Source organism: Apaloderma vittatum, unplaced genomic scaffold, assembly GCF_000703405.1.
Source record: "Apaloderma vittatum isolate BGI_N311 unplaced genomic scaffold, ASM70340v1 scaffold25645, whole genome shotgun sequence".
Lineage (NCBI taxonomy): Eukaryota > Metazoa > Chordata > Aves > Trogoniformes > Trogonidae > Apaloderma > Apaloderma vittatum.
Window position 1 is genome coordinate 73,068 of NW_009719286.1, and position 12,313 is coordinate 85,380.

The 12,313-nt window shown below is 37.3% G+C and overlaps 1 protein-coding gene across 4 annotated transcripts in view; it reads left to right on the plus strand.

The window, feature by feature from the left end:
* Nucleotides 1–9,209, plus strand: part of OSBPL6 (oxysterol binding protein-like 6) — a 49,658-nt gene extending 40,449 nt beyond the window's left edge. For all 4 annotated transcript variants that reach the window (XM_009870577.1, XM_009870578.1, XM_009870582.1 and 1 more), the window contains 9 exons: nt 57–310; nt 2,557–2,694; nt 3,045–3,108; nt 3,694–3,772; nt 5,029–5,173; nt 6,188–6,332; nt 7,342–7,468; nt 8,016–8,138; nt 9,069–9,209. In XM_009870577.1, coding sequence (XP_009868879.1) covers nt 57–310; nt 2,557–2,694; nt 3,045–3,108; nt 3,694–3,772; nt 5,029–5,173; nt 6,188–6,332; nt 7,342–7,468; nt 8,016–8,138; nt 9,069–9,177 — 1,184 coding nt within the window. In that variant the 3' untranslated portion in view covers nt 9,178–9,209. The remainder of the gene's footprint in view (nt 1–56; nt 311–2,556; nt 2,695–3,044; nt 3,109–3,693; nt 3,773–5,028; nt 5,174–6,187; nt 6,333–7,341; nt 7,469–8,015; nt 8,139–9,068) is intronic.
* Nucleotides 9,210–12,313: the final 3,104 nt, after the last annotated feature.

Sequence of the window (12,313 nt, forward strand, 5' to 3'; positions counted from 1 at the left end):
TCTTTTTTTCTTAATCTGGTGCTTTTTCTTATGGTAATGGTTATTTCCCTCCCCAGTTCTTAATGGTGAGCTAACAGGAGGCGCATTCAGGAATGGACGGAGAACCTGTCTCCCAGCTCCCAGCCCTGACACCAGTAACATCAATCTGTGGAATATTTTGAGAAACAACATTGGCAAAGATCTTTCCAAGGTATCCATGCCAGTTGAGCTAAATGAACCTCTGAATACCTTGCAACATCTTTGCGAAGAGCTGGAATACAGCGAACTCTTGGACAAAGCTGCTGAAACAGATGACCCTTATGAGCGCATGGTAATAAATTTAGTGGATCACTTCTTACGTTTATATTAAAAAGGGAGCTGTTGGGTGGAGGTGTCTGCAGAGTTCTGTGTTGCTCTTCCTATTCACTGACAGACCTCCCTGCTGCGTCGGATTAATGCTGTGAAAAACTATGGGTGATAGATTTGATCTGAACAAGGCTGAGGGAGTTTTCTTGACTTTGAACCAAGTCCTGCAATAGTGAGTCATTGATGTGAAGACTCATCTCACTCTCTGGGACTGTATTTGTAGGCGTTGTCCCTGCAGCCTCCTTTCATGGCTTTCACTGGTCAAGTTCAGCAGTTTCAAAGAGCTGATCAAGCCTGTGGCTGCTTTGTAGTGTCAATAAGCTGTTGTCCTAGGCAATTTCTAATAGAGAAGTTCCAAAAGACCAAAACAAAGTTTGCCTGGGCAGCCAGACTTCAGCTCCCCTGTAAGTATGTCTTGTTTTTTTTAACTGACAGCCAACAGCCTACTTTCACCTTTCAGGGTTTTTTGATCTGTCATGTCTTCTTCTCAGAAGAAGAAATGGGAAAAGGCTATTAGGGGAAAGCTGACAGTAGTATTGCTGAACATATACCTGCTGCTCTCTGGCATGGGTTGGCAGCACTATGGATAATTTGGAGAAGACAGGTTGCCTGTGGTTAACATATAGGCACACACTTGGGTCCATGAGCTGCCGTGTTCACATGGCCTGCAGGAAAGTGGGGGGTCCTAAGCACTGGCATTATGTCCCTGCCACTGAAGAAGTTGGACCTGTCTGTGATACAAAGTTGAGTTATGTATCAAAACATGCTGTTTTCCTACAAGACTCCTTATGTTCCTCATAAAAGGGAGATCCTGTAAGGACTGTGCAGGGTTGTACTGAATAAAGCAGGCTGCTTTTGCCTGTAGGACTCTGCCTCCCTTTTTGAAAAGCTTGGAAGGTGAGTATTGAAGTAATTGGGAGAGTTCAGGAAGGAAAAGCCATACTGCAACTGGAAGCTTCCTTGGAAACATGGATTCAGTCTCCTTCTCTGCTACAGATATCCAGGATGATACTGGGGACACAAGCCAAACTTTTTAACAGGGACCTTAAAAATGCAAATTGCATACCCGGACTGAGACGTGTGGGACTACTTTGCAGAAGTGCTGGATACCCAAAGCATAAGTGGTAGCAGTACTGTGAATGAATATATTACCTGCTTCTTCACGTTCTCTGAAAGATCAGGACTTTGCTTTCTTAAATAAGCATAAAAAAGTAGTGTAAGCTTTTTATCCTTCCCACTGCTCTATCTATCATAAGAATAGTAAACCCCCTCATTTCTCTGCAGTGTCTTATAGGTAAATCGATGAAAAAGATTTTGGAAGAATAAAGTTTTTCACTGTTGATGAAAAGCACTGCTGAATGAAAAGAGCATTAATTCTTTTGGTGCTGCAGTTATGAATAATATAAATTCAAGAATGGAGCACCCATTACACAGAGAACAAAACATATATATGAGCTCATACAAGTGTTATGTCCTCATTAGTATGGGGAGAGGGGGACCTGTTTAAGGTTCACCCTGCTGTTAACAGATTATCCATAGCTGAGTGATATTTATCCTCATATTGCTTTTTTAGAATTTTTGTGGACTTCTGAGTGTCTATTGTGAGATATATCTATATATTTCATTCTTTTAAAAGGAATTGTAATCTAAATTACCATGGCATATCACTTACCTTATTTCTCCCATCTGGGCCTGATTTAGAGATTTCTAAATTTAGGTTGTACCTGTAGACATGGGGGCTGATAAGACTGCACTTGTGTATGCTGCTGAGATAACTCTGCATTAATAAAATCCTGAGTGAGAGCCGTTTGTGTCTGGCACTGAATAAAATAGTTTCTGTAGGAAAACGATATGAGGTCTTGTCATTAGAAGTTGTCATATAAAATTTGTTCACAGAAAGTGTTAGAACAGAGTCTGTATTTTAGTTTATTAGCGATGACCCTTGTCAAAGGTAGAAAAACAGTACTATGTGCAGATTGTTATTTTAAAGGACTGTTGGAAGAGACTGACTGAGGCTATGAAGAAAAATAAATTATATTAATAAAAGAAATACAATTTATACTGGTTCTGGCTGAGATGTATGGTCTCACTCTCAAGGCATGTTTCATTAATCTTGATTTCACTTTGAGTGAGTTATGTGATAGCACATAGGGATTGGTGTAATCACAAGAATCTCTGCCTATTCTCACATTCTTGTCTGTATTTTCACAGGTTCTCATAGCTGCTTTTGCAGCATCAGGCTATGCCTCCACCTACTTTAGAGCAGGAAGCAAGCCATTTAACCCAGTGCTTGGTGAAACTTATGAATGTATTAGAGAAGACAAAGGATTTCGATTTTTCTCAGAGCAGGTAAAGCTTGTTTCTAGACAGACACTTCTCTTTAGTCTTAGAGTTTGGTTTCTCAGTTTTCTAGAGAAATTTTTTTTTTTTCTAGTTAGAATGGTTTTCTTTCTTAGTAGCAAAGAAATGTTAATATGAGTGAACTTCATTAAATGCTAGAAAGTGTATATTTTCACAGTAATCGCAAGGAAGTGTTTTAAGTACATAGTGTTTTAAGTAAACTTAAGTTACATCTGTTTTCATAGCAACATAGGCTAATAAATAATGTGAGTTATGCAGTATTTTCATATTGCAGTAACAATTGTATCGTCGTAGAAATGAAAATGAATTGTTTTTGACTCAGCCAAACTGTTTTCCAGGTTAGCCACCATCCTCCCATTTCGGCCTGTCACTGTGAATCGAAGAACTTTGTGTTTTGGCAAGGTATACTTTTTTAATTCAAAAGCATAAACTCCTTTTTTATTAGCAAGTACTTTGTACAAGCTGAGCTCTGCATTTGGAGTTTACTCAAAACTTCTATACTTATTATTTTGTAGTAACGTATTACAAACTGATGCGCTAAATAATTTCACTCCAAATTGACATTCTAAAGAGCGAGCAGATGTGTTAGAGCTTCCCTTGTCACTTGCAGTCACTTTATACTTTTCTGCTTAAAGATTTTTGTCAAGAATATGGTTATTTCTTACAAACACAAGCAGTTCTTTTTACACAGTTGAACAAGCAGCTCTGGCACATGCATTTAATTTGTATTAAATGTTTTCATGAGAGATTTGACAATAATGTAGCACAGGCATGACTCCTAGAAGAAAATCAAACCTATCTTTAGTTTTTCTGACCTAACGTAATTTTTCAGGTTGTTTTTTTTTTTTGTATTTTCATGGCAACCTCATGCTGTTCTGTTTTAAACTGGATGATTTAAACATTGATCGTCTCATGTGCCACACAGATCGCTGCAAGAGGGAGACTGCAGTCTTTTCAGTTTTGTAAATCTTTCACTATTGTATTTAGATATCAGGTGGAAAAACAAATTCTGGGGGAAATCAATGGAAATTCTGCCAGTTGGAACCTTGAACGTGACTCTTCCGAAGTAAGCTACTGTTCTATTTTTATTTTCAGTCTTTGCTACAATCTAATCTGTGCTGCCTTGGGAATGGATTGGAGGAAGTGTATGCAGACATGAATTGCACTGTGAGAGTTAGTGCCTAGATCAAATCTCTGCTGAGTGTACAGGTGGCGATACTGAAGTGTTTTTGAGTCTGAAGATCCACTTGCACCTTTGAAGGAAACATATGCAAACTAAAAAGCAATGGACAGAGCAGGATAGAAAGGTTTTAGGAGAGAGAACACAAGTTTTGCATGTATAGTAGTGGTCAACTGTTCAGAACAAGGCTGTAGTATAGGACTATCAGCAACTAGCACTGTCCTAAGGCTCTCCATACTGCTGAATGTTCCCTCAGAACAGCCACTAGTAACAATTTAAGGTCATTTTTCAATATGTAGATAAGCCAAAACATATATTTGAGATGTTGACAGAGCTGTGAGAAGAAATTTCACCACAGGTTAAACCTAGTTGCAAGTGGTAAGTCCTGACAATATGCAAGGAGAGGATGCTTTAAACATACCTGCTGGTTTTGCAGTACTATTCCAGCTCCTGTACACTGCAGCCAGCTTTTCTTTCTGCCTCTAACAGTATGACACCACTCTACCTCTTTATGCATCTCATGAAATTGAAGTAAATGCACTCAGGAGCATCTTTATCTTCTGTCTTCATGCTTGCTCTTTATCTCTGAAGGAGAACGTGCTTTTCACAATGTGATTCCCTCATTTTATTCCCTTGTTTGACAATAAAGATGCTCAGACTCTGAGTAGTTGTTTCAGAGAGAAAGGAATGATGTGTCACTGAGCTCCTGCTTCCTACTTCTTTTCTGCTACCTCCTTTCCAGATTTATTTTATTCTGTTTGTAATTTAATTACACAGTCTGCTTGTAGCCTCAATTCAGCCTTATGTTTCTCTTTGGGTTACTGCCCTAAGGCCCCTCAAGGAATTGTGGCCAAACCACCTAATGCTCTGAGGACCGTGAATGTGCCGTGCAGGGCTTCAGTGGTTCATAATGTTTTGATCTGTGGTTCACAGTTCTCAGTTCTTCAGTTCTTCAGTTCTCTACACTAGAGCGTAGGAGAGCTTCTCTCTGGAGAATTAGAGCTTTATTAAAGTAAACTATTGTTTCAAAAGTTTTTGAGGAATGTGGTCTTGTATTTATGATAATGGAGCTGTTTTACTTTTTTTGTCTATAGTGAACATGATTAATGTATGTTACCAACTACCTGTTAATTTGTTCTTAGGTATGGAGACTACTATGTCTGGAACAAAGTCACTACTTGCATACATAATATTCTTAGTGGAAGGAGATGGATAGAACACTATGGAGAGATAACTATCAGAAACACAAAAAGCAGTGTTTGTATTTGTAAACTCACATTTGTCAAGGTAACATATGTATCCTAATACATGTCATACATTCATAAAACTGCATAGTTTAAGAATACACCAAGCTGTTCTTCACTATTCCTGAAATCCACATTCCACATTTTTGTCTTACTAAACATTTGTAAATGCATAAATTGTCAAATGAAATTTCTATATCAAGTAGTATGACTCTATTCCATTGAACATTTGATATCAGTGTGTTGCATTGCTATATAGCTGTCTGCTATACTGTTGTTGGTTTTAGGTTAAAAATAAAATGTCTTTTCCATTACCACAGTGAAAACACAAAGCCACTTCTGTGCCATTTTACTTCTGCTAGAATTTGGCCGTCATATTGTATCTCTTTAGATTAAATAATGCTGTTTTGGTTCATAGTATTTTAATATCTAGGCGAGGAGTCTATATATAAACAGATCACTGTATAACTATGTTACCAGCAATTATTTTCCCTAAAAGTAAGTTTGTCTTCATATTGCAACAAAATACATCAATACCATTGTAGTGTTAGCAGTGGTGCACTACTGTACATCTGAGGATTGCATTTTAATTAATGTTTTGAGAATGGGCAATTGGCTCAGTAGGGGAAGGTGTAAGAAATAAATGTGCCTAAGAAAAGAAAAGCAGACAAGTGAAACAGAAAGCAACAAATAACAAGTGATAGTATTTGTACTTCTTCCCTGCTGCAAGCAGTAGTGTGCAGCACTCCTCAAAGGATTTCCGCACAGGTATATTCAGTGTTTCTCCACATGGAGAGAGGGGAGTTAGTTGGTTCTGATCTTGCAACATTCAAAATATCTTTTTTTTTTTTTTTTAATCGGGTTAATGAACACCAGTATAGTTCTCAGATGTGTAGATCTGAATTTTGAATTCTGATTTTCTTGGTTCCAGGTGAGCTGTTCCCGTACAAAATTTGGACAGTTGATGCCATGTATTAAGATTCATGCAGTATCTGTATTGCTACAATGGGTAATGCAAAAACCAGTGTGAACTAGTAATTCTGTGTTAAACTTGCAGGTGAACTACTGGAATTCAAATGTAAATGAGGTCCAGGGTGTTGTGATAGATCAGGAAGGGAAAGTGGTTCATCGCCTTTTTGGAAAGTGGCATGAAGGCCTTTATTGTGGGGTTGCACCGTCAGCCAAATGCATATGGAGGCCAGGTAAGAAGCTTGTAATAAACTCTGACAGGCACTATAGTTTAACCCTAAACTGTGTAAAACTGTTCTAGCCATCATTTTAAATACACAAAATACTACTGGAGAGATGAAATTTCTGTCAAGACAAATAAACAAGAATTTACATAGAGGTAAATGGAAATGTTCTTACAGGGTATAGTCTTCTAGATCTCAGTCTGACTCCTGGTCAGATATTCTGAGGTCTTGTGGTCAACATCGGAACAAAATTAAAAATGAATGTCTGGGCCTGCCTGCCTTTTCACAGAGAGCAGGGGAGCTTATTTGGGTTCAACAAATAAGAGGTGGCAGTTTATTGTTTTTGTCTCAATGCTAAGGTCTTAATGCTAAAGCTAATGCTTAATGCTCTAATGTCCTTAGAGATGGTGAGCTGCTGTGATTTCAGGAGCAGATTTCAACTTCCTTACTGCTTACTTAGAGGCATTGAGGTTGAATTAGTCATCCTTTGCACCTACAGCATCTTTCCTATGTGCAGAGTTATTATGCAGGAATTGTAATTCTTGTCAGAATTCTGAACCCTGCTTTGCAGCCTACTCTCTGCAATGTCCACTGTGGCTGCTGTTAGTGCTGAGGGTGTTGAATAGTGCTGAGTCAGTCTGTGAGTGTCCTTTATGTTCCAAAAATAACTCTGAAGATCGGTTAAAGTTAGCTTTTATAGAGACATTAGATAAGCCCACTTCCCAGGGAACACGAAACTATGATTAACATGCAGATCTTGAAAACAATAATTTTTATTTAAAAAGGAAGAAAGGTGATAAAAGTTTTTTAATCTATTAGCATCTAATTAAAACTTCTGCAGGATAAGCAGTTGAAATTAATATTTATTGAATGTTGTTCCACCTAGAGAATAGCTTTTGATGTTTTTTAATTGCATATAAGATAGATTAATATTTTTGCTGTTATAATTTAATAAAGAAATTAGTAAATGAATAATAGTTTAAAAAGCTTTGTTTCTTTCTCATACATATTCATACAGGCTCCATGCCAACCAATTATGAACGTTATTATGGCTTCACAAGGTTTGCTATTGAGCTCAATGAATTAGATCCTTTACTGAAAGATCTTCTTCCTTCAACAGATGCACGATTCAGGCCAGATCAAAGGCAAGAATGCTTATTTATACACTTAATATTTGGTGGGTTTAAGGCTGGGCTTGGCTGAGTATTCCCTTTTGTCTATGTCTTCACTTAAGTCTGAACTAAGCTTTGCAGGATTCTGCTTGCAAGCAAATTTCTGCTTTACCCAGTTGAGGGAAAGTAGAAATTGTCTTGTTGGTGTAATAGTGCCATGGGGTCTTTGGGGTGAGGTAGGATTCCTCATAACTGACTGGAAAGACAGGCTCTGAAATGTCATGCCCTCCTGCTATGAATAGAAGCAACATTAATTCCCTCCTAACTCTCAGTTCATGCTACTTCAATGTCTGTGATGTCCTAAAGTCACTAAAGAACGTGAGTGCCTTAGGCTATAGGTCAGGTACATGTGACTGGGGAGTCACACCTCGGTTATTCTTATTTTATGACTAGATCTGAAACTGGGTACAAGACAAACCACAGGCTTGTCTTCTGCTTGTCTTTTGTGTCGATGGGTGCTAGAAAATCCCTTATTCTAGACGCTGTATGATTGCTATAGGACCTGCTGTTATTCATACAGGCTTCTGGAAGAAGGAAATATAGAAGCAGCAGCATCTGAGAAACTAAGAATAGAGGAACTCCAGAGAGGTCGGAGGCGGTACATGGAAGAAAATGGCATTGAATACGTACCCAAATTTTTCAAGTGAGTATTCATTTCAGTAGTAAGTCTCTGTTTTCTATAGTGTGACTGGACAAAGTACTACAAGAATTGCCACCAATGTAGTCTGTTAATTGTGAAAACCTGAAAAATGGCAATTTTAAGAAAAATAGTCAGATATTGATTTCTGCCTGAAACAATTTTTACATAGTTTAAATCATAATTGAAAGATCATTTGCTCACAATGGTCAGCAGCTATGCAAGCCTGCTGAATCCCTTGGTTTTTAAACTTTAAAGTGGAATAGAAGTATAATATTAGGTTCTAAGATTTAACTATGTTGTTAAGTCATTGCATAAATAAATAAATAATGACCTGAACAACATCATACATATATCTCTATAAATTGTATATGTAAATTTATGTATATACACTTACAATTTATTTATTTTTGAGGTGAGGGGCTTTTTTTTAATTTCTTTTTGTTTTTAATTAAGCATTCTTCTGAAACAAGGTACAGTCATGCCATATAGCCTGATGTTTAGCATGGGGAATCAAGAGTGAAAGGATTTGAACATGCTTGATGTGGTTTTGTAGTGGAGGATGAGCAAAATACAGAGGAGACAAACAATATAAAGGGTAAAAGGGTTGCATTCTGTAATCTAGATCTTTGGGTTGATCCCCTGCACATAATCAGACTCTGTAATGGCCAAAGAGGCTTTATCTGCCTTTAAGACCTGCTCAGACAGATCAGGCAATAGATCTGTGATCTTCCCTGTTTTCTGAACCTTCCACTTCTGACGCAGGTAGAGGTTGATTTTTATTTTTAAATCTCTGGCAGTTCTTGTGTCCTTTGGAAATACAAAAACAGATTTAGTATTGGGTTAGATCAGAGGGGTCTGGAATTTGATTTCATATTGCATAAGAACAGAGATCTATGCTCAGACTTTTTTTTTTCTTTTTTCCCTTTTCTGCAGAAAAGTTATTGATGCTAATCAAAGAGAAGCCTGGGTTACCAATGACACCTACTGGGAACTGCGAAAGGATCCTGGCTTTAGTAAAGTAGAAATTCCCGTACTCTGGTAAACTGAGAATGTAGATCTAGTAGACATATCACTCGAAGAAAAAAAATAACTATGCACAATATGTTTCTTATAGCTAAGCGTGGTTTGTGGGTCTACGGAAAAACCTATCATTCTCATTTATATTCATCTTTATAATGGACTTCTGAAAGTGCATTAGACCAGGCCCCTGACCACTTCTGGATCTTTTTAATTTTGCAGCAGCCATTAAAGAAAAAAAAAGGAAAAAAAAAAAGAAACAGAAGCCTTTTAAAGTTTCATACATTGAAATTTCAGAACAAAAGAAGCAGATGAGTTATCCAAAGTCACTCGGAAGAGGTGGTAAACACAAAACTGCAACCGGTGCTTTAAACAGACATTAAGAGTAATGTAATTTAAAGTAAATTAAAAAAAAAAGGAAGAAAAAGAGAAAAAAATCCATTTTGTTTCAACTATTTTTGTTAAAAACTCTTGGGTCACAACACTGTCATTTCTGGCTTTAGGTTAGTCCTTTGATGTGATGTGCTGGGACTGGCCTTTGTCAAAAAAATATGCTTTTCTGGAAGCTGTTCCCATTCATATGCCATTTTTCATGCCTTAAACAAAATATGAAGTTGTACAGTAAGTAATTTTAAAATATGTATGCTTAGGCTTGTGTGAAGGGCAGATTTTTAAAGCACTAGAATGTTATCATGATATAAATACTGGAGAACCTGCTTTATTTAAAATCAAAAGTCAACCAAACATCTACTGTACATGCTTTAGCTTTGGGAAGCTGACTGTATAATCAGAAAAGAAACTGCTAACTGGTTGAATTTAAGACAATTTTGGTAAATGCCTATGAAATGCTAGTTGGAAATTTCGTGCTCTAAATGACTGATGCTGAGATGCAACCATCACTTTTACCACTGGCTGGACATGGTCTCACAGTGAATCTCATTTCCCCCTAACTGTTTATACAATTAGAATTCCCTGAAGCTTTGCAACAGTGTTAAAAGCACAGAAAGATTTAATGGGAAGGTCTCTGGCTTCTCTCCAGAAGCTGGATGGTACTGTAAATGCAAGTATTTTCTGCCGCACACACTGTTTACTTTACTGGCTCTGTTTTTTCCCCATCCACTTTTCTTATCTAAATTTATATTTGAGAGTATGGCAGAGGCTCCTGTGCATTGTAACTAACAACTCTTACTTGTGTTGCCAAAATAGCTTTTGTGCAAAATTATATTTTACAGTTTTTCATAAAGTGATTCTATATTTTTTGATTAAGGACCAAGTGTCTTGTGTGTTGCCAAGCCTCAGTTAATATATGTGGGAGAAGGCTTGGCGCTTTCTATTTGAAAGTCTCTGAAACATTAAGCAGTAGGAGGGCAGATTTTGATAAAAGGAAAAATCTCTGATTTTATTAGGTAAAAACTGCATTCCATGCTGTGTGATCTTGATCTAGTCTTCCATTTATGCATGTGTTATACCTCCATCCACTGATGATAGGTTAGATTTCATGTATATGCATTATATTTCTTTCTACATACACACAGCATACATAGCACACTTGAATATTACTATATAAGATTGATTTGAGTGCTGAGACCTAAACAAAATATGATTAGATAGGTACATGATCCTGCCAGCAGAGCTCCTCGAACAATTCTCAGAAGATTCCTACACATACCCAGCTCTCTGCCTGCTTCTTCCTTTTGCAGTCAGGTCTCTACAGAACTGAGATTACTTTGATTATTTAATATGCGTTTAGTTCTCCCTCCTTTTTGTATGGCAAAGCAACTGGCAGAGTAACTAGTTCCTAGTGGATTCCAATGTCTTAACATAGTTCTGTTATCAGGAAGAGCTATGAAAAAAGAAAGAAAATATTAAGTAGGCTTTTTAAGAATTGTGAATGCTCATGAATTGATGATGAATATTTGGTATAAAAAGCCTGTTTTGCTTATGAATATTTGTATAAAAAAAAGCTGTGTGCAGATTAACAAGATTTCTTTCCAAGAAAATTTTGAATTATTCAAAGAATGGTATCTTCTTTTTTCCTAGTTGAACTTAGTCTGATTTTATTTTTTTAAGTTCTGCAACTGTTAATGTAAGAAAATGAAAATACATCAAAGCTTGGGTTTTTTAATCATATTTGGTTAACTTTGTCTTACTTGCTTTAATGACATTACACTACGAATCAAATTGATGCACTGTGAGCAAAATAGCAATTAATTATTTTGTCACTTTCTTTGAAAACAAGATTATTAAACATTTGCTCACCTTATGCTCCAGTCTTTCTGTGCAGTTCACTGTGATATTAGAAAGCATTGTGTGTGTATGACTGCAAGTACATTTGAGTGACAGAAACTGCATGTCCTCAAATTTTTTTGAAAGTTGAGTTTTAATTTAAATACAGAATTAAGGTATTTAGTTTTACAGTGTTCTGCTAATACTTCATGATTGCCATTATTTGCAATGCAAACTGAAACTTCGTGAATCCTAAAGATGCTATTACTGATCTAATTATTTTTTACAATTGTTTGTTTGACACTCATTGAAATAAAAATAGCATTAACATTTTTAGAATTCAAAAAAAATCTGTGATATGCTAAATGTTTCTATTAAAGAGACTTCTTAAGCCTACTGAATGTTAGTTAATTAGCAAGTGGAGGAAACACAAAACAATACATCACAAAATATTGGCTATCTTAAGCTGAAATAGGAAAGTGCTAGCAGATGTACCATAAAGCAATTTCTTACAGCGCAGAATTCTCCAGATTCTGTGTTAAAACTGTCATTAAATAGTTCCTGTAACCTTGCGGGACGTCATGACCTGTTTTGTGCTGTTTCTAAAGAGAACGAGTTAACAGAGGATCGTTCTGGTGGCTTCTGTCCAAATTATGATTTTCAGACAACCCGTGAAATTTCACCAGTACTCAGTCGTGGGGGATGGCAGACTTTTCAGCATCCCCTGCCAGCGAGGCGCAGGAGAGGGTTCCCCACATCTCCATGAGGACGTGCTGTCGGCTCCTTTGCAGCCTGGCACCCCTTGGCAGGGCTGCTACCCCTCGGCAGGGCTGCTGCCCCTCCACCATCCCTTCCCGGCACGTGGGATTTTTCCTCCCCAGGTACAGACTTCTGCCTTTCTACTGAACCTCTTGAAGTGTCTTCTGGCCCCGTAC